Consider the following 22,772-nt stretch of genomic DNA (forward strand, 5'->3'; position numbering starts at 1 on the left):
AAGCTTCATGCTGTGTGCGCCACTTGAATTTGAATACGCCACCATAAGTGAGCTTAAAAACGCGGAAAATATGCTTTAAAACTTTTGCTCCTTTTGTTGAATTTTCCTTGTCGTCACACCACCCCCGCTGTGGTTTTTGGCTAAAATGCTCCACGTATCGGAAACCCACCACGCTTCTGACGTCAACTTATGTGCCTAATCCTAGAGATATGGAAAATTTATACGCGAAAAAAGATTATTTTGGAATCATTTTTCGGGGATTTTTTTTCTTCCCTCGCTTAGATGTCTTTTTCGTCTTTTTTAGTGAAGTTTTTGGATGTATTAAGGACTTAATTTTTCATGCTAGTTAACCTTTAGTGTGCCAGGGGTAAGAAAAATAACGTACAGTGTCATGGAGAGGTCTTTATTGACCCTAAAAGCTTTGACGATTTTATTTTCGTACTTCTTATTGCCAAAATGATTTTTTATCGATGTTCAATTAAATCTTTCAAGAAAATTATTATGAAAAGAAAATCGGTTCTTTTTTTTTAGGTTAGACTGACTTAGAAGCTTTTTCTCTCTATATATTTGTCTGTGAAAAAAAAATATAAAAACATTCTAAACGAATTTTCTTTTAAAAAATTTTGAAAAGAAAAATTAAAAAGTTCCTAGTTGATGTCAAAAAAATGTTTATCTATATTGAGATTCAACCAAACCCTAGATCGGCTCTTTAAGGGTTAATAGCTTTTACACTGTATCTTTAAACCTTTAAAGAAACTAATTTTCTTGAAGTAAAATTTATCTTCTTTCCAATTCAAACAATTCTTCTGACAATTTTCCACGTAAATACACCACAAATTAAGTTTCTTTCAATACAGAAAGAAGGTTCTTTTAAAAGTCAAATTCAAAAGGAATTAAGCATATTTGCAATTGAAATGCGCGTTGGTGGGTGACACAATATCAATGAACCCACGAGGAATTTTTTCCAAGAAAATGGTGTTACAAATTTCGGCACTTTATGAGGAAAATTTGTATAAAATTTGACAATGTTCCGTATGGAAAATTATACGTGGAGGGGTGCCGTTTGCTCGCTATATACGCAACCACCCATTCAGGCATTGCCACCACCCTGTAGGCGTTACGGAATTGGGAATAAAAAAAAACGAAGAATATTGTTGTGCGTTTGTGGCCAAAAATAAAATGAATATTTATCAAGTGGCGGAAAGTGAGAGAGAGAGAGCTTTTTTCTTGCCTCCTAAATATCTCCCTGAGTGAAATTTATTTACTCTCTTTATTTCCTCTAGGCATATGTACACATTGTGCTATGTGTCCACCCCCATAATTTTATGACTTTTCCTCGCTTTTTCACTGTGAACTTCTTCCCCCAACTCCCTCACAGCATAAGGGAGGGAGAACACAGCTTAATTTTCCGATCCTTTAGCATGCCCTTATTTTTCTCAATGCAAAGAGTTGTGAAAAAGCCTGGCGAATAATTTCAAAACAATTTGGTACATTTTATGCGTGCCTTATGAGGGTTCGTATTTTTTTTTCAATTGAAAATTTATTGAAGGGTGGAATTTGCTTAAATTTTCATATTTGAAGGGAGAGCAAAAGGAAAAAATAGAGAAATTACTTTTTGATAAGTTTGACGGTCTTTTCTGGTTTACAAAGTTCTCTTTAATGGGATTTTGTAACGTCGGGAAAAGGGATAATTTAATCGTTTAATTCGTCTCAATTGAACTCAAAACGGCAGGACGGCGGGAAATGTTTATGTGGCAACAACATTTTGCTTTTATTGATACAACAAATTATGTTGATTTCAATTAAATATGAAATTTCATTACAATTTCAACTTTTCCTTTTTGGATTTGCTGAATTTTCTCATGTTTAGACAACATAAAATGATTCCAAAACTTGAGCTATATTTTATGCAATTCCCCTCAAGTGTTATTCATGAAGAAAAATATGAGAAATTGCCTCTCCTTGTTTTGCAATTAAATTAAATGTTAAAATTTCTCCAAGGATTCCTCATACTCTGCAAAAGGCATTCACTTTGCATTTGCAACTCAACCCCCTCCCCCTTCCCCACAAAATGCAAAAGTTTTTGCAGCATTTGATGAAGCAGTTGGTTGAATTTTACATTTGGTGGCAAATATGTTGATGCAAGCATAATGTATGATTTCCATAAATGTTCTTTGATGTTTCTCATTTAAACTGTATGCAAATTCATGCTAAAATTCAACCCCCACAGGAGGCTATGTTTTGATTAATTTTCGACGCAAATTTAATTTGAAACTTTCACCCACATTATTGGGAAGGTAGCCTCATTTTATTTCCCAACAGCTAAGAAAGTTTTCGTTTGTTTTGCAATGGAGCTCCCTAAAATTTATGTTTTATGACAAATTAAATTGAATTTCTATGTAAAAGACTTTGCTTTATCTTCCTACAAATTAAAATTGTTATAAATAGACTAAATATCTTGTCTTCAATTAATTTTCTTCATTGTTCGCGTGTCTTTATTGGATTTCTTTTGAAAATTAATTATTCCTTCATATCATCAATTGAAAGAAATAAAATTTTTCATTAAAGGCTCAATATATGTCTTGAAAATTTTCCCTTCCAGTAATTACCCGGCGTCTCTATTGCAATATCAATATTTTCTTCGATTGTTTTGGCAATCTCAACACACAAGACATAAGGAAATGTTTAAAAATTAAAACTCTTCCCAGTCTATGAAAAAAAATAAACAAATAAACAAATAAAAAAATAATATTGTTTTGCATAAAAAATATAAATAAATTGTGAATGATCAAAGCGTCGTGTGAGAGCAAATCTCTCAGCAAAATTTTATTCAGATGTCAATCAGCAATTCTCACAAATTTCCGTCTCGTCTCAACACCTATCCCATGCTATGTATGTATGTATATTGTGTATATATCTACCTCCTCATAATATGGCTGTAAGAGCGTGAATCCCCAGCCAAATAGCCCCACGTCTGTCTTATGGTACAGAGAAAAGTCAGAAGGTTTAATAATATAAAAGCGGGCAGCAGGAGCAAACATAATGTATGAGCACATGTGCCCACATAGGTGCAGGCAATAACCAATTGATTTTGATTCGTTACAATATTGTAAATCAATCCACAATTGCGGATTGAGTGTTAAAGATAGGACACGGGTGTGAGGCGAGATTTCGCACCATTAGAAATAAAATATAAATGATCTTGTTTTAGCGATCTGGTGTGCGCATTTCCACCGTGTGACACTTGCTAATCTCTCGGTAGAGTTTCATAAATAAAGTTAGTCTTGTCTTACCATCCTCAGGATACACAAGTCGATTGCCCCGCAAGAGGTATTTTTAGCTGGGTGGTTTTATCAAGAAAATTCTTCAACCTCACAAAACTCCTTTTCCCCTCCAAAAAAAAAACATTCTAATCAGTACCAGAAATGTGAAAACTTTTTTTTCTTGTGCGTCAATCTTGCATCATCTAATTTTCCATTCTTTTCTCCGTGACGTGGAGACGTCCCTCCCACCACCCACCTGCGTGCGATTCTTTCCTCCTAAATAATTTCTGCAAAATTATTCTTCGAAAAAAAAAAAACTGAAGATTCTACAAAAAAGTAAATTTGTTTGGTGCGAGTGCGGGATTTGCGCAAAGGAAGAAATAAATAAATAAATCATTTTGTGTGTTGGAAAATATTATTAACAAAGTGCGTGAAGCATTGGGCAGAATATCGCTCAAATAGTTTCAACGGGAAATATTCCCACAGAGACACTGAGAAAATTACGTAAGGCTTCGGCTTTGAAGAAGATCAAATTTCCTAATGCTGCGTGACCCAACAGTGCCATTTCACTTTCCGTGCACTCACATCAAAGCCCCTCTTCTTCACGGCAGCTCCGCGGAAATGGATTAAATGATGAAAAAAAAGCCAACGCATCTGTTGGTCCATATTTGTGATGTGAAATTCCTTCCAGGACATCGTGTGCTTTAGCCAAGTCTTCACAGCAAATTCTTCCACAAATTTTATATGCCTGTAGTAATTTGTTAAACTCCTACGGACTTTGTAGCCAAAGCAAGTGGTATCGGTGGTTGATTTATGATTCGATTAGATTTAGAACTATGAATAGGAACGGAAGAGATTTTGCTACGCACTCACACCTCAAATTGATGTGGAAGTTTTCATTTGACATTGGTTTCTATCGGACTTAGATGAAAATCAAAATATTTCTTTTTCCCCCAACTAATTTATGCACAAACCCATAAATCCCATTGATTTTTCCCACTCATCTTCTCCCAAGCTAAAAGTGAAAATTTTTGTTGAATTTTGAAGTATTTATATTGAAAAAGCTGCAAGTTCTCTTTTACATGGATATTTTGTTGGATGAAAGTGAAGAGAAGTGATGGGAAATTCAATGATTTTTCTTAAAAAAAAAAATTAAATTAATTTAATGGGAATAATTGAATAGTTTGTTCAGAAAGGACTTTAATTGGAAGTAGAAAAATCTTCAGGTGGTTAGAATTTCAGTGAAGATTAGGAATTAAAAAAAATCAGTTCGAGAAAAATTCTAAAGATATTTAGATTAATTTTCATTAGATTATCTAAATAGTATTTTTTAAAAAGAATTCTATAATTTTTATATTTTTATTTAAAAAGACTTTTTGAATTCTTTGAGATCTTCTAGATTCCAACTTAAACTATAAGGTTCAAACTGTTTTAGTTCTTCTTATAAACAGAAGAATTTTGTAACGAATCTTTAGATTCTAAATAGTTTTTCAAAAACAATCAAATGGATTCTTATCATTTCTTCCTATGCATCCAGTATAGTTTAAGTGTTTTACCAATATTCTAGCCAAATTAAAAATTCGAATAACTCTTCAAAAATTTTTTTTTCAATTTATTTAATCAGTTTTTATTTATTTTCTAATTTTTTTTATCAAAAAACCTCTAAAAGTCTTGTTTATAAGAGAATCTAAAAAAAAAAATAAAAAAAGGACTTGTGGCGTTTTCCAATGAAACACTTCAATATTGAGCTTCACGTTAATCCCTGTTTTCATTCTCAATCCCATCATACACAGGCCGTACTCTCAAAGCACAAAAAACTTAGAAGGGAGATTTAGAAAAAAATGGCTGAGGACGATCCATGGGCATTCGACGAGGGTGATATTCAACCAGAGCCTGAAGCACCAGCAGCTGCTGCCGCAGCCGATGGTGCAGCCACCGATGCTGCTGGACGCCCCGAAGAGGAAGTCCCTTCAGGCGATGACTCACACTATCGTAAACCAATAAAGTGGAACAGGCACTGGGTTAGGTAAGTCCCTTAATTTTCCTCAAATTCTCTTCTATTTGGGCTAAAATGTCGGGGAAATCTTCTAGGCCGCAATTTCTACAGTACAACTATATGTACGACTACCGAACCAATTACTACGACGATGTAATTGAGTACTTGGATAAGAAGAATCGAGGCTTGAAACCAGAAGTTCCACGGGCACAGACGTGGGCCGAAAGAGTGCTCAGGACGCACACAAGGTAACCAAAACTAAATATTTTTGGGGCTGGCAGAAATTTTTGATGCGAAACAAATTATAAAAGTGTCGGAGAGAATTAAAAGTGGATGGTTATGATATAAAGGAACTTTTGCTTTCATTCGGCAAAAGCAAAATGAAGAAATATTGCATAAGATGTTGAAAACAGTGCAAATTAGGGTAAAATTGTATACACGGTCTGGGATTCTCATGTGATCAGTTAAAAAATTTTTAATTAATTTTTCTTCAGAAGGTTAATTGCATTGAACCCTAAAGAAAATTGGGTTGTGTTAAGGTCAGTGAAAATGGGATTTTTTTTTAACAACTCTATTTTAGGGCTATTGCGGTGTTGGATAAGTGTACGACGACAAGAGAGTGAGGGGAGAATACCTTTGGGAACGGCTGACCAATTTAAATTGCAATCTAAATTAGATTTTTATTAGACAAAGAGTATTTGAGGTCAAAGCCTAGCTAAGATGGCGTCACTAACGGACGCTCGAGTGAAACGTATCAACATCACAGAGAATGATTATAGCTCTTTTACAATGTTAAAGAAAACACCAATCATGTGCTCTCAATCCAAATTTTTCAATGTGATTCACCAACAAAGCATTGGTGATGAATTTTTGTGCACGAATAGCAAGAGATCTAGGATATCTGATCATTGTGAAGATTCTCGTGGTTTCGGCTAAAAATAGCAATGGGGGGTAGAAGCCAATAAGGCGGAATAAGCCAGGAAAAAACGCAAGAGAATTGAATTATATAATTGTAAAAGAAAAGAAGAAAAAAAAAAAGAGGTGATTAGAATGTCCCTCATTTCGACGCTGTTTATTATCGTTCGCGAACCATTTTGTCACACTGCCAGACTCTCATTGTTCCTCCTAAATTTACCAACTCCTCTCGATTTCCTCAATCATCGGCATAGCCCTGACTAAGAATACATAATATTGCTTTTTCCTCACAACCACAAAAGCCTCCGCGCACGGCGGCATTCGCAGGTATACAATACAGCACAATTCATTATAATTGTTTATGCTTTTCAGTAATTTCGAGAGACGAAGCATTTATTTTATTAACAACCATATCTAATGAATTTTTGACTCTCACTACCTACATATATATTTTTTCTATATATAAATTGTCTCTTTTCTCTAAAATATTCATTATATTGCAGAATTGATGACGTTTACAATTACATGTCCGACTATAGGAGGTGAATAACTCAATTATGATTTAATACAGTGCGTCACATTCATTGGACTACTCCTTCTTTCACGTTTAATATTCTTGAAGTGATTAATTTTATAAATTGCTCGAAAAGGAGTTTATTCACATTTCATCACATCTTGGTGAATAAACTCCTTTTTAATCATTAAAATTTCTCAAGAAAGTTTAATGAATGTTGCGTACTGTTTTCTATCTCTGTTATTCTAAAATGATTTTTTCTTTATTTTAAATGCTTCTTATATGCTATTCTATCCAAACAATTGCTTCGAACTATTCCTACATGAAAATTTCAAAGAAAAATTTAAAATATAACGTTTCTTTTCTCGTTACAATTAACCCACTCTGCTGCAAAATTAATTTATTTTCTTTCTAAATAATTAAAGCTTTTTGGCATTTTGATTTTTTTAACTAACCACAAAAAGGGCGAACTTTCAAAATTAAATTTGTAAAATCTATGTATCTTTTTAGCAAACACCGACCTGTGTTTGAATGCTGCACACCAATGAAGAAGGGCGACAGCAAATTGATTCAAACACTAAGTTCATCCATTAAGGCTCACAACTACCACTCGAGAGCCTACATTAGCCGGAAGTATTCCAGCATTTTGTAAAACAAGTGGACATTGCGAAGAGAATAAAAAAAATCATCAAAAATGAATTCGAAATGCAAAATGTACGAAAAATTTTGAAAAAATAAAATTTATAAATTGAGAATCTCAAATGAGAATCAAAAACAAAATGATTTTAGATTAAATCTGACCCAAAATGGAGCAAAAAAAAACATTTTCAGAGTCATCCCAATGAGAAAATGACTTTTTGAAAAATGTTTAAAAGAATAATAAAAAAAAAGAAAAAGCTAAATGTACGTTACGTCGTTTCAAATCTCGTCTCTTTCTGTAAAAAAAGTAAATAAACAACAAGAAGAAATTATGAAGAGCACCTCAATAAAACTTAAAAAGAAATGAAAAATTGTTATAAAAAAATGTTTTTAAGAAAAGAGAAAATAATAGTAGATTTTATAATTTTGAGCGGGACTTTAGTTGCATCGCAATAAAAATAAATTATTTATTTAAATGTAAATTACGTGAAAAAAATGAATTTGTGGATTTAAAGGAGTTCTGTCGGATTATATCTAGTTTAAGTCCTTTGTCAGAGAATTTAATGAATGTAGAAATAAATGAGTTTTAATGTTAAAAAAATTGTTTTCTTTTCTTCAAAGTTATTTCTTGTGATTTCTGTACGATTTATGTCTTTTTTGGAAGTTTTATTTACTGAAAAGCTTCTCAAAAAAGCTCAGACAAAACATTTTTTGAATATAGGTACAGCAGAGAACTTTAAAAGAAAGCTAAAGCTTTCCCCAGAATTTTAAATCTCTCCAATTTTTTTATAATCAAAATCAAGTTATTAGATCCAAAAATTATATTTGTTTCATTAAATTTCAACGACAAAATTAAATTTTCAACCCAGCTTGAAGAAGGAATTTTTTAATTAATTTTTCTCTACCATTTTGAACTAACATTTGAGCTAAAATTCAATTTTTCCGCATAGGAAATAAATTCTCTGGGAAATTCATGATAAAAACAAACATATTTCTGATACATTTATTAAAATATTTCACACGATAAGGTAATAAAAAACCCAACATTTTAAAATAAATAAAATATGTAAACAAAAAATAAATAAGCGATTGTACGGATAAAACGCGTGGAAAATGGTGTTGGAATAATTCAATAACGACTATCGAATAAATTGATCACCATCACCTAATATTTCAGTGGGAACCACACCCCCCTTTCCACCCGTGCTGTGTGCAAAAGTATGCAGCAGTGGCATTTCATGATTCCCCCGAATAAATCACCATTGCACCAATAGAGCACCCCCGAGTGGGTGATGGGTTGGCGCGAAAGAGCTTCCGTGTTGGAGCTTTTCCTGCTCAACGAGGTAGAAATATGTATGCTAGTGAAAAGAACCCACATCGCGGAACTTCCTTCTAATTTGCGAATTTTTCCGCTTTTCGCAAAATAAAGAAGAGAAGAAAAAAAAAACATTTTTTTTCACTCATTCCACCCCAAGCGGTATATTTATATCAATACGTGGTTGTGTATGAATTTGGTAAATGAAACTGAAAATTTATTTTCAATTGCAATGTGTCATGTTTGCACAGATGAAGAAGAAGTGGAAAAAATAGCGAGAGAAAAGCCTGTAATGAGGAAAGATAGGAAAATGAGGGAGAAAATTTGTGCCCATAGCTAACAAATATTTACAAACATACATTGGCTCGTCACAGCACGGAGGGTGGTGTTGTGTGAGAAAACAGTGATGATTCGTATAACAGATTTGCAATTTTTTCTTATTTGGACATAGCTTGAAGTGAATTCTTTTGAATTTCGTTGGAAGTAAAGTTTTAATGTTATTTGAATGGGAAAAAATTAATTAGATTGAATAAGATCTACAGTGATGATTCGCATAATAATTTCATTTAAAAAGTTTCAAATACATTCCTTTTAATTTTGTTTCGAAAAGTAACTTAAAATACGGTAGAATAGTCTCCTAAAGTGTTTAAAATTGTCTTTGAAACAGAGAATAAAATTATAGAGAAAAACGAATTTGTTCAAATAGATTTGAGATAACCTCAAAATTCGTCGTGATCTCTTTAAAGAATGAATAGAAGAATTTAAAATAAAGAAAGAAACGTCACAGTTTTCTTTTTAAATCTAAGATTGATTCATGAAAATAAATTAAATTCAAATGTATCACAAGAAATTCTCGACACCGAGATAGAGATATTAAATACTTTAACGAGAAGAAATAAATATTTTAAAGCTAATAAATGCGTTTAAGAATGAATCTTTCATTCAAAAATCGTATTTTAAATGAAAATAATATATTTTATCGTTTCCTTTAGCGATTGTTTTGGCAGAATTAATCAATTTAAACCCGGATTTTCGATTGATTTGTGTTTTAATAAATCTGCTTCATACAACAAACAAATCCACACGACATTAAATTATGTGTGCACTCCGTGTCACCAGTGTTTATTTATATCGAAAAGCGTGAGGGTCTCGTTTTTTTAATAAAACTTTTTTTTTTGCTGAATGATTACTCAGCAATGCAGATATTCGTGTCTGAAAGGACGCCCAGCAGTGGGTACAGAGAGAGTGGGAGTGAGGACATGGCATTTGGCAGTGTGTGGAGATGGGTAGACGTTGAAGAAATTCCTCAAGAGCGGCTCCCCTTTAAGTTTTATGGAACAGCTGCAATTTATTCCATGCATTTTCTATGTAAATATCAAATAAATTTTCCCTTTTTTTGCCCTCTCCGAAACTTTTGGGGCGGGGAAGGAGCTGTAAAACGCTAAAGTGTGACTTTAGACTTTTTGGACAGGTGATGTCACGGTTTGCGGCACGAAAGGAGCTTTCACTGCAGTACTTGATTGCATTTACTTTTTGGGAAGGTACTCGCACACATTCCGTGTGCCCAAGTTTTGTGAAATTGAATAAAAAGCTCCTTCTGTGTGTGGTTGAAAAGTACATATGTATATTTAGTTTATTTATATTTGAACAGGAAGTGTCGTGAGCTTTCTCACTCAGAGGGAGCTTTTATCTTGAAATATTTTCTCACCATGGAGGAAATAAACTTTTGCAAATATAAGGAACTATTTGAAAAGTTAATATAAGGGGAAATCAATTTTATAGCACAATAAAGAAACTTTTTCACACTGGCAATATTATAGGCGAGAATGAATTTGATTTGTAATAAAATTCCCTCCATGATTTTCCATTTGAATACCAATCTAACGTTTCCAGCTCAAAATTTAATCTCGCGCTTAAATGCGCCAACGGCAATTGAATTTTTTTTTTGAGGAAAAGGCATTTTTCATTTCGTTTTCATTGCATCTGCCTTTGGAGATTAGGTTTTAAAAATTCATGCCGACACAACACCATTTTTACAGAAAAAAGCCTCTCCCTCTCTATCGTTGAGGTGGTGCTACATGGCATTTTATCTTGAACCATCCAACACGATCCTTGAAATCAACACCCTCCACTTGTACGCTATATATAGTTGGGAAAAGCTCCAACACCATTTCTTCCGGTGTACTCCATCTCATTATTGAATAGCAATTTTCCACCTTCTTTCATTCACATTGTGTGGGCTACATTGTGAATTTCCACCAACGGTTTTTTCTCTCTCAATCCGGTGAGATTTGGCGAGAGATATTGAGAAATGAATAAAATAGCATTACTCACGTGGGAGCATCGCAACCCTCCGCCCCATGAGGTGCTCGTTTAATAATTTCACAAACGTCGGGGAAAAAAAGAGAATTCACCGGAAAAAGAATCCGGAAAAGGAGTTTTCCACGTGTGAATGTAATTACTTTTCCAACACACACCCTGTGCTCACACAGCTTCTCAAATTGAAAGGATGAGATTGATTCTCGTTTATCGTTTTAGCACTCAATATGGTGTATTAATGCTTAACACGCCAAAGCCCTCAAATTCCTCAAATTCACTTTGTAATTTCGCAAAATTGATGGAAATTTAACAAACTTTATACATTCGCGATGGCACGCCTCCGCCACGTTTGGAAATTAATAAATAAATTACACAAAGAGTGGAGATTTGATAAAGAAACATCCATATTTTGTACTCTAAGAAACAGAGAAATGGGAAAGGTTTTCCCCCTTGTCTTGTACCCTAGTGGAATTAGGGGTTGCGTGGAGGGGGCAGAGTACAGAAGAGGTTACAACAATCATAAAATAAAAGTATACAGCATGTTCCATTAACTTTGACAAAGTGTTCCATTATGAAGTAGTAGACGAAATAAAAGGGATGAAGGATGAAATTGATCGTGAATTTAACTTAACTTTCAAGAGCTTCAACTTCTAACTGCCACTTGAAAGCACGAAAAAAGGGAGAGAGGGGCAAATTCTTCTACTATATACCTCGCAAAACAGACCACTTTCAATGACTATGGAGAAACATTAAGAGGATATTTTGTGCGCAATCTCAGCTATGAAGGTATTTTATTGTGTTCAATTTCATTGGGAAAGTTGATTGGATTTCTGACGACAACTCAGACCACGCAATACCTGATGAAGGGTTGCAAATTAATACGAAATGATTCAATGGAATTCACTGTTCATTGTTTCAACTTTCTCATTGAGCGAGGAAGTCTTTAATCGAAAGCAAACAATTTCTTTTTTAAAAATTCCAATAAACGGAATTTGCAATAGAAAAGGAGATTTTGAATAAATAGGGGAGGATGGTATAATTTTGACCTTAAAAGCTTTATGAAAGATCGATAAAGAGAGAGAAAACTAAGAGTAAGAAAAATATATTTTTTTAAGAAATTAATAATTGTGAAGCCTAAATTTTTGTTTAATTTCTTTCCATTAATTTTGTTTAATTTTTTTTGATTTCTCGGGTAATACAAAACCTTATTTTGGTTCCTGCAGTTTAGTGAAGCAATTTTTGGGTTTTGTGGAACAATTTTCAGGTTTTTTTTCTAGAATTTTTGGACTATTCTTTAGGTATCACAAAGAACAATTTTCAAGTTTCCTAAGATTTTCAAAGGGATATTTCTTTCAAGTTTCGTGCAACGATTTAAAAATTTTTAATATTCCATGCATCGCTTTTATTATTTCTCAAGCTCCACTCCCAATTTATTCGTTTCTCTCCTTTTTCTGAATATTTTTTTAATGTTTCTTTGAAATCTTCATTTAATTCTGCAATTAAATTCAACTCTTACAGTGAGGATCATGTCAAAAATCAATTAATTGGTGATATATTGCAGATTTTTCCACACTCTGATTGCATGGTGGAGATAAATTTGCATTTTCTGGCGTGAAAGCACTGAAAGCTCGCATAGAAAATTTTCATTAAGAATTCCTCTCACGTGTAATTCAATGGGCATTCCATTTTTGGCAAGAAGATAGGCGATGTAAGGGTATTAGGAGCTTCTAAGAATTGCTATAAATTTCCTCATACGTACGAAATTCCTACGCGCTTGAATGTAAACTTTAATGAATTGTTTTCCATCAATTATGAGGATTTTAGAGATATAAATTCCACATTTTCTTCCAAGGTGGGTGGAATTTAAATCACAGACAGGGGTGTCCCTTAAAAAATGACATGAATTAAGTTTTAATTAGGTCTGGAGAGTTCTCTGCTGTCTTCTTGTATCCCTGGTTGGTGGTGGGAACCCTCATATCGAAGTTTTCGTACATATGGTAATTTCATAGTGAAATTTACTGTTTTAATCTTCCCAACCAGGTACATATTTATCCCTGTGCGACGGTGTACCATTGAGATGCCCCAATAACGCTTCAGTTTGTCTGTGGAACAAAAGGAATTGAGAAATATGTATGCGTAAAACTTATACGACAATGGAGAATCTTCCTTTTGCTGTTAACCCTTTCTTTAGTTTTGTGCGCATCCCCCCCGTCCCGCGCACAACACCTTTTTGGCAAATTGTAGGGCATCAAGCTCATGCCAGTGCCTTCGCCCGTGAACTCCCCCGCATCGTTGCCCGTTGTGGAAATAATTTACCTTCGTGCTTTGGGGAAAATTTAATTCATTTTCTTGTGGAGTTTAATTTTCGTGGGTAAAATTAAATTCAATCAAATTTACAATGCCGAATTGGGTGAGATTGAAGACAAGGGGTGGGAGGGGTGTTGAGAAGTGGTGGCTTTGAAGACCCTTTCATGTGGGTGGGTGGGTGGTACACAACCCCCATTGTGTGTGCGTGTGGGAGTGCGAGGAAAGATTGTTGCTATCTCCCAACCCTAATCGCTTCATTTTCACTTTTCCCATCTCCGTCTAATGGGAAATCAATGTGGCGCGGTGTTGGTGGTGTGAGCCAATAATTTGATGGTTTTTCTATGAAGGGCCAAGCGAGAAAATACGTCATCCATGAAATCATCGTCATTTGGTGCGATAAAAAGTCAATATTCTCAAGTTCTTCTCTTCGTCCCTCGAGAGAGCCTTCCTTATCCCTCACAGTCAAATTGTTTGTGTCCTTGTCACAATAATAATGTTACACTTCACAGAGCAATTTTCGCAGTCCTCCCTCCCTCCGTACCACCCACCACGGCGTTGAAAGAAGGCAAAAAAGATTAACGAAGCACTACCGCAGCATGCCCAATCATCTATCCCTTTTTTCGTGTCCCCAAAATATCCCCTTTTCATAATGCTAATGCATTTTTTCTGTTACATACCAACGTCTATAAAACTTTTCTCTCTATTTATATAATGTACATAGCAAACTGGATACCTACATAAATTGATGAAGTTTTAGAGTTTTGCACAGGGATTGAGACTGACTGGCACACATTACATTATTAAAGCTCCAACGTGGTGCAACAGAGTAAGTTTCGCCCCGGCAAAAGTGCAAAACACTCAAGTTATATACTATTATATGTACATACATATACTGAGAGAAAATATTAACTAATAAAGTTAACTTTTGAAAGGAAAAGTGCATCGACATGTTAATCAATTTCATTATAGGTATACATTTTCTCCAACATCAACACTTCAAGTCAAACGTTCATGTGGAGAAAATTAACTTTTTAAGTAAATACCTAAATTATATGTAAAGCATATGGAGTATATAGCAAAATACATAGAATAGGAACTGATAGATTCCATTAATTTATTACACTTGAGTTGATTAATCAGGAAAACTCAGGGTGGGTATTGCTGAATTTTCTATGTATTAACTTTGACTGAACTTCTGAGGATTATTCTCCTCAATTTCCAAATGATTAAGAATTCTTGAAAAAAAAAATCAAAAGATCCTCTCCAGCCTAATCTATCCAAATTTATTTATATCTTTAAATTAAAAGAAATAAAAATTATTTTAAGGTATATTTCGAAATTTTATGAAAAATAATATTTGAATTTGGCGCGCACTCGAAGCGAGATAATAATAGTGGTGAAAATAGAGAAGTGGGAAAAAAGGACTGACTTGGCGGCAAAATAACAGATTGAATTTAAAAGGCAAGGTGTACGGTTAAATAGTCTCATTTAATAGACGAAAAAACCCGGAACAAACCTTTTGCTATGAATCCTTCAAACCAGCTCTTTAAGAATAAACCCTTCCGGAACCTTTCCGAATGCTCCAATTTTCCTACGAAAAAAATATCCGAAAACTAACCTAAAAATACAAACCATCCTCGAATTGAATAAAAATAATATCCGGACTTTCGGAATGTCTAATAAAAAAAACTTCATTATATTTTCGCGCATTAAAATATATAAAACTGTTTGTATTTTTCAAATGCGACACATTTTTCTCAATATACACTTGGAAGGTTTTTTATAGGGCTATTCAGAATTTAAGGATCCTTCTGCTGTTGAAGATATTCACTCTTTTTCTTCCCCCTTCGCACCCCACCCCTTTGTGACTTTTTATAATCCTCGTAAAAAAAAGTCTTCGCTTTCTCTGTAATATCTCCGCAGTCGTCGGCACTATTAAGTTTTGATTAATGGCCCCTTTGCCTTGTTAAGCACAATACAATGGGGTGGGTGGGGGAGTTGGGTTAAAGAAAAGGGGTGGTTTTGACAGGGGCGGGCAGTTGGTGGCGACTACAATGGACGGTTTTACTTACACTAGAACGTGGTAAAAAACTGCCGGAAACCCACGGGGGCGCTCCAGAAAGTTGTAGACTCTCGACTGTAGGCGGCGGTAGCGGGCATCTCGACGTGCGCCCCTGTTGTAATTAAGTGGCTTCCCCAACAGAGACATTCGGGGCCTGGCAAGCCGATCGGCCGAATGTTTGTCAGAGAGCTTGCAAGCACTGAAAGAAATAAAAAAAAAAAGTGAAAATTTATTAATTAAATATTCGAATAACACAGTGATATAATATCTCGGTGAATTTTCTCAAAAGATGGCGCTGAGTGGTGAATTTTGTTTCAACAGATGGCGCAGAAGTCAGGTAAAGATTATTTTCTTTAATGATTTTCAGATAAATCGTATTTCAATTGAAATTTTAAATTACAGTGTGATAAAATTAAATCATCCCTTATCGAAAATGCTGAATTTCAGGGGTTGAATTGGTTAATTTTACATTTTGCGGAAGAATTTTGTAATCAATTTTGATTTGCATTTGATATTTGCACAAAATATTGCGAAAGTGGGAATTTACTATGTGCAAAATTTCAATTTAAAATGCAAATTTACAAATTTTCATTGCATTATAATTATTTATAAACACGCATAAATCAATAAATTGTCAAAGTGTCTAATTTCTAATATACATATTTGCTGTGTTATGTTGCTTATGATATATTTTGCATATTTTCACAAATAATTTAGCATCTGTTGGAATCATGCCATCTAAAATATTTTGTGAGCAACAGCTTTAATCTAGCCCAATGGGTATGTATTTATGCTGTGTGCTGCAACAAATTAAATTGTCTAACCAATAGAGATTCTTGTCATATGAAATCCACCTCAATGGACGCATTCTAGGGTCTTTATGCATGTGCAGGCGTATGCCTATTTATTAGGAGGTGCAGGAGTTGCACTAAAGTACAGTGAAGAAGCCTCTTCGGGCCAGGCCATGCACCGTAGAGAGAGAAGCGCCTGCGAGGATGCAAAATTCGTTGGAAATATTCCATAAAATGTTTATTAACGATGAATCTATTTCACACCTGTTTCACCCCAAAGGTGTTCTTATTCATAAATTTCACAATTTACGTGCACATTTGGGTTTGTTGAAATAGAGCTCTTTTTACTCCCCCCTCAGGGGTCATAAATAGTTATGTTCCATTTCAATGCTCCCACAAAATATATTTCAAAAGCATTTTTGCAATAAAGCAGAAACTATGACATACGCTATGTATGTAGGTAGCACTGGGGGTGGTTGCAATGTACATTTTTAGGTATTCCCATGGTGCATGTTATTTTTTCTTTCACTTTTTTTTTTATAAATCCGCAACGCTCCTTTTTCTTGTGAGATAAATTTGCATTCATTGCTAAACATTTCCTGCGGGGGTGGATTAAAGAAGAACTTGATGTGCTTTCCCACAGGAAAAGTTCACCTTGCTGTATTGTTGGAGCTTTGTTAGTTATATATACATAACTGACTCTATGTATTTCGGATAAGGCTTAAAGAATACAAAGAATTTGCTTTAAAAATAACTTTTTATAAAAGAGTATTTCAGTGTATTAAAACAAATAGAATCTCTGTCCTTAATCCTTCAAAGTTTGGTTTTGAAAATTCTCAAAAGGTCGGATTTGGGCCATCTTCCCCCCATATGTACGTAACTTCCGGTGTATGTTGGGTATTTAGTTTTTCCCTCAATCATTCCAGGAAAAGCCATTAACGGTAACCCTTCAAAAGTTGGAAAGTTTTACCCATTTTATGGGGAAAAGATTAAAAAAAAATTAATGGATTTTTGAAATCCCCTAACTTTTCTAAAAGCCACAAAGCTTTTCCAAAACTATCTGGATTCAGTAAAATCTATCAATTAGTTTACTTTTTGGTTAATTATTTTGTGAGCCATTGGAAAACATTTTTATTTATGAATTTATTTATCAAAATACTATTTAAATTAGAAAAGCTTCGAAAATTTATTCGACTATTGGCTCAAAAAGCACTAAATTGTTGAAGGTTTTAACTTAATATTTTTTAAAAACCGAAGCCGCGTGAAAATTGCATCAGAAGTTGATTTTATTGAAATCCTCTCAATACCTGAATCCTTCTAAAATTTCCCACTGTAAACAGAATATTTTCTGCGTTGTTATTTCTGTTTTTTTCCCACCTCGACTTACGATTCCCAGCGAAAAGTTATGGAAAAGTGGTGCAAGAAGAAAAAAAAGTGGAAAATGGAGACTTGTTACAATTCAAAGAAAGAAACTCTAACAAGCGATTTCCATCTTCCACATTTCAAAAACATTTTATCTCTCGTTACGACGGCATGTTTTTTCTTCCACTTGCCTCCACAAGAAGGAAAACTATTTTATATATAAATTTCTAAAGTAATTTTAAAAGAGAAACTCATACCGCTTAGGCGGTAACAGAAGATGAAATTTCAAACTTTGTGTGTCTGTGCAAGAAGACGTTTAATTAAGAAATATTTATTATTAAACTACACTGTGCAGAACTTTAATTTGTATTCTATGCTTGGCATTTTGCAAGACAAGAAAATTCTTGCATTATACTAGACACTTTATACGTTAGAATTTTAATTTGAACATCGAAGAACTTTTCCAAGGAGGAGGGAAAAGTGTTGTCCGACACCTCTTTGTTTAAAATAACCACACAGAATTCACGCAAAAGTCTCTTAGTGAGTGGTTTTTAGTCTACATAGTTTTTCTATGTTCTGAAGGGCATCCAAACTGTGGCACACGAAATGTATATAAACAAGAGGTTTTGGTAAAAGTTCAAACCTCTGTATGGAGAGCCGTGAAAGTCTGTCAGAATTTACAGAATCACTTTCTGAATTTCCATCGTCTGTGGCACCATCGAGGGCTTCGTCGAGTATCAACTGAATTATGGGTACCCCAATGTGATGGGTATTGCTCAAATCAGAGGTCATGAAAGTGGAGTCCTTTGGCAGAGCTGTAAATGATTCATTGACTCGTCACACAGGGCAAGGGGCCGAAAGTTCCTCTCATTGACAATGATGGGACATATGCGGAATTAATTGTTAGACCATTTCAACAACGACGAGCGCTAAATGCAACAATAAAAGGAAGAGTGGCAAAATGCCAAAAACACTTAAAATTAATGTACTTTTTGCTTTACACCAGAAAAGCTTACAGCTGGCTAAAGAAAGCACACCATAGGGTGTCCCATGAGAAGTGTATAAATCTTTTAAAAAAAATTATGGGAATATCTCGATAATTTGCTGAGGAATTTATTAAAGCTTTAAGTAAATAGAAAAGATTCGTTAAAGAGTTATTTTATTAGAGCTTTTAGAGATCTATGAGCTTTTTAAAAAATCCAAAAATGCCGAAACATTTGAAAAATTATAATTAAATAGTTTGATATGAAGCATAATATGTAGTTTTAGCTGTGATTCTTTCTTGAAAGAAGCACAGCTTCTGTGTACACTCTAAAATGCAAAGTCGTCAGATCGGGCTCAAACTTGGGATGAGCACGAATTAGGGTCCCCACATTCCAAAAAACGTATGCGCCAAAAATGTGTCCGGCCGGCCGGCCGGCCGGCCGGAATATAACGCTAAATTGTGAGAGAATGGTAATAGATAGAAACTTGCGGTCAACGGCAAAGTTCATATATCGGGTGGAAGACATCCGATTATGACGTCAGATCCGACCCCCCACCCCCCCGTCCGCCATTTTGAATAACCCACAAATTTTGTTTTCGCTATATCTCAGTCACTATTATAGCTAGAGGTCTGAAATTTTGATATGTTGTAGGGGCCATCAAGACCTTTCCAACGATACCTCATTTTCGAAAATCGGCCAAGCCGTTTAGCCAATATGGCCGCCACAATTTTTCATCGAAAATCGGCCATAACTCGAGAACGGCTTGACCGATTTTGATCAACTCGGGCTCAAATGAAAGATATTAATGAGCCCTACAACTGCTCGGAACATTGCAAGTTCAAAAAATGACCGCAAGTGGCGCTAAAATCGAAAACAAAATTTTCGATGAGTTTTCGATGAATATCTCGAGCACCGCTTTATAGAATTGCTTCAAATTTTGATATGTTATAGCTGGCTATAATATATTTTATCATGCCAAAAATGAAGAAAATCTATGTAGCCGTTCCGGAGATATCGCGTTTCAAAGTTAACATGTCATATCTTGAGGTGTATAAAACCAACGCCCCGCGAAGCGGGGCGTTTTATATATACACATATAAAAGTAAAGTAAAATATATATAAATGCATAAATATATACATTATATATACATATAAAAATGCAAAGATAAAAATTAAATATAGCATGGATGGAACAGTATAAAGCGAAAGAACGGTAAGTAAAACTTACGGGCTGTGATTCTTTCTTTGTCAGTGAAATGTGAAGATGGCTGAAAATTGAGGATGGGCAAATTTTGAGGAGAGAATTACTCGTGAGCCGAATCACAGCCAACGCCCGCCACGATTAAGGATTTCTTTAAAATTTCTGCGCGTTGGCTGTGATTCGGCTCGCGAGTAATTCTCTCCTCAAAATTTGCCCATCCTCAATTTTCAGCCATCTTCACATTTCACTGACAAAGAAAGAATCACAGCCCGTAAGTTTTACTTACCGTTCTTTCGCTTTATACTGTTCCATCCATGCTATATTTAATTTTTATCTTTGCATTTTTTATATAAGAATGCCTAAAATTCAATAAAATTTTAATGGAGATATAGCTTTCTATTTTTTTACACACACTTTAGCTTCAAAATTAGCATTATGTATAAAAATAGAGGCGCCTGGTAGTGTAAGGAATATGCAATTTTATTTAATAAAAAAACTTTAAATTGTGTGAGTTCAAACGATTATTTTCTTACGGACCTTCATTTAAGTCCAATATTAATATAAATTAGGGTATTTTACACTTGACGTGTAACAAAATCATTGCCAGCCGGGTAACTGTAAAAATTACTGTAAAAATTACTATCAAATGAACATTTTGTAATAATTTTTTACAGCGAAGAAAAATAAAAATGCTCAGAGACGTCTCAAGATGAAGCCGAGATGAGTTAATATTTTCAAAAATCTGTTCATAAAATCCTTTCTGATCCTTTTAGTTCCTCGATGTATTAAAATATTTTTGCACACCCTGTTTTATTTATATTAATTTCGGCAGATTTTGCTATTATTCCCCCCATGAAATAAAATAGATATTTCACCATAACCAATGTGGAGGTAACTACATATTTAATTCCACTGTTAAAAATATTCTCTTCCGCTTTGCTGTATGTTATGCTTTGTGAGTGAGTTCCAATTATTGATTGTGTGCGATACAATTAAATGTAAGAGGAGCATTTAAGTGGAGGTGTGAAAAAAACTGATCTTTGAAAGTTTATTTATGCTATTTTTAGGTCTTGAAGCATGATTTTGCAGATATAAATATAAACACACTATCAAAAAGTGATACACATTTCTTTTTTTTTTGCTGTCTCCTCCTGTCTGACCGTCTCTAATTTTATACATAGGCGCGTTTTTTTTGTTTGGGCTTTTTTTTGTCTGAAAGTCTTGGGAAAACACGAGGGAGGAATTTTTTTTTTCTGAGTTGGAGAAGATGTGAAATCTTTCCACAAAGGTTATGGCTGGAGTGTGTGTGTGTGTGGGAGACTACACTCCATGTGTGGGGGTGGAAAATGAGATGAAAATAAAGAAAAAAAATTAATGTGAACGGAAATGGGATATACATAGTGCTGTCAATATTATGACTTGTTGCAATTGCTACATTGTATATAAACACACCGTCATTGATGTTTCAAACACAATGGATGTAGTTAAGACATTTTGCGAGGCACATAAACACATTTTAAGCATTTTCTCACAGCTTTTGCACACAGCTTAAATTTAGCATTAGGAGGCGTTTTGTTTGAGAAATTAGTGGGGAGGTTTGAGCACTTTTTTCTTTTTTTTTATTTTTAAAAATATATATAGGTAGGAGAGCACCACACATAAGGATCACACTTGAAATTGAAATCTCCGGCAATCGCGTCGGGTTATACACGCTAATCTATCGCCAATTCACTTTTGTTGGCAAATGATGTCGCGGCGGTGTCACTGCACGTTGCCAAAAAATTTGAAATTAACTTTTGTGTGAAAATTTTCATGTATTTTATGCTGCAGAGACAAGCAATGTGAAATAGAGCTGAATAACCACGAAAATCACTGTCGTGCGCTCCTTTAGAACAAAGGCACATTTAATGCTCAGCAGACACCACAAGTGGTTTGCACGAGATTATTTCTAATCTTATTTTCTGCCTTTTCGCTTTGCCCCACGAATAACCCGAAAATGTTGGGTTTCTTTGTGTGCCGAATCAAAATTGATACTATTCGTGTTATTTGAAACAGTCTCCGCCGCACTCTCTCCCAGAAAGAAAAAAAAACTTAAAACCATTCACATAGAAGCTCCCCAAAAATTCCCAACACTCCTTCACAAATTTTATAGTATATTTTCAAATCTTGTGCGGAATAAAATGGAGCAAAGATAATCAGACGTTTTATTCATTCGTTTCTCGCTTCTCTCCTTCCAACATTCAAAATTTATTATTATCAAACTTTTCTATCTATTTTACTTGTGTTTTTGCTCTCATCATCTTGTTTTGCTCTCCTCCTCATCCAGAGTGGAGTGAATTACTCTCTATTTTCCATTTTCTTCCCACAAAACATTGCATATTTTTCACGATATTTTTTCCATTCAAATGCAACCACAAACATTCAGGGGTTTTTCTTTCTAAAAAGGCTCTTTTAATGCTTTCAATTAGTCGGAAAAACTAAATGAAAATATTCAAAGAATTCTAATTAAACTTTAAAGAATGATGCTCTAAAACACAGAATTTTATTTATTTTTTTAAGTCTTATTCAAGTTTTTTTTTAGATAAAAGAACAAGAGAATGACCAGGCGTCTCCATTGCAATTTTCTTTTACGGAAGAATAAGTGCAATGAACAATCACATATAATAGACAACTATTAAATTACCAGGCGTCTCCATTGCAATTTTCCTATATATATTTGTTTTCATTTTAAAAGAAGCTTTATTAAGTCTCTTTAGTTTCTTAACTGAATGTGTCTGAAAAGCTCCAAAAATATTTCCAAAGATCAATTTTTTAACAGCTTTTCAATTAAAAAAAAAAGAATGAGACAAAATGGAAACTTTGATGAATTAAATAAATTAAATTATGTTCGTCTGGATTTTCATGCAGAATTTTTAAGAAAAACTATCCAGCTATGTATAGTAAAAAATTTCCTGGTAACTATGTGGAAAAGCTTTCCACATACGTAACAGAAAAGCTCCTAAATTTTGCAGCAGAAGAATGAATGAGAATTTTCTTTCTTATAAATTCCTAAATTAATTTGTTAATTTTCTTTATGAGTTTTCTCGATACTTTAAGGAAAGT

At 34.1% G+C, this 22,772-nt stretch overlaps 2 protein-coding genes across 18 annotated transcripts in view; one reads left to right on the forward strand and one right to left on the reverse strand.

The window, feature by feature from the left end:
• The window catches only part of LOC129793612 (potassium voltage-gated channel subfamily KQT member 1), a 151,115-nt gene that overhangs the window by 47,290 nt on the left and 81,053 nt on the right, over positions 1–22,772 (reverse strand). For 15 of the 16 annotated variants that reach the window (XM_055833750.1, XM_055833756.1, XM_055833749.1 and 12 more), the window contains one exon: positions 15,341–15,529. In XM_055833750.1, coding sequence (XP_055689725.1) covers positions 15,341–15,529 — 189 coding nt within the window. Of the gene's footprint in view, positions 1–15,340; positions 15,530–18,126; positions 18,255–22,772 lie in introns of those variants that run through there. The other variant, XM_055833754.1, reaches the window with a different exon arrangement.
• Positions 3,099–7,928, forward strand: LOC129793629 (flightin). Of its 2 annotated transcripts, XM_055833789.1 has the most exons (5): positions 3,129–3,330; positions 5,057–5,289; positions 5,355–5,507; positions 6,678–6,716; positions 7,199–7,928. In XM_055833789.1, the coding sequence occupies exons 2-5, from the start codon at positions 5,105–5,107 to the stop codon at positions 7,338–7,340; spliced, it is 519 nt and encodes a 172-aa protein (XP_055689764.1). In that variant the 5' UTR covers positions 3,129–3,330; positions 5,057–5,104; the 3' UTR covers positions 7,341–7,928. The 2 variants fall into 2 exon arrangements, with proteins under 2 accessions (XP_055689765.1, XP_055689764.1); XM_055833790.1 differs by lacking the exon at positions 6,678–6,716 and having other exon boundaries at positions 3,099–3,330.

The sequence above is a fragment of the Lutzomyia longipalpis genome, chromosome 3 (assembly GCF_024334085.1).
Source record: "Lutzomyia longipalpis isolate SR_M1_2022 chromosome 3, ASM2433408v1".
NCBI lineage: Eukaryota > Metazoa > Arthropoda > Insecta > Diptera > Psychodidae > Lutzomyia > Lutzomyia longipalpis.

Coding starts and splice junctions, on each gene's coding strand:
- LOC129793629 (XM_055833789.1), top strand. CDS start 5,105: ATGGCTGAGGACGATCCATGGGCATTCGACGAGGGTGATATTCAACCA. Junction 5,290..5,354: donor TGGAACAGGCACTGGGTTAG/GTAAGTCCCTTA, acceptor GAAATCTTCTAG/GCCGCAATTTCTACAGTACA. Junction 5,508..6,677: donor GTGCTCAGGACGCACACAAG/GTAACCAAAACT, acceptor ATTATATTGCAG/AATTGATGACGTTTACAATT.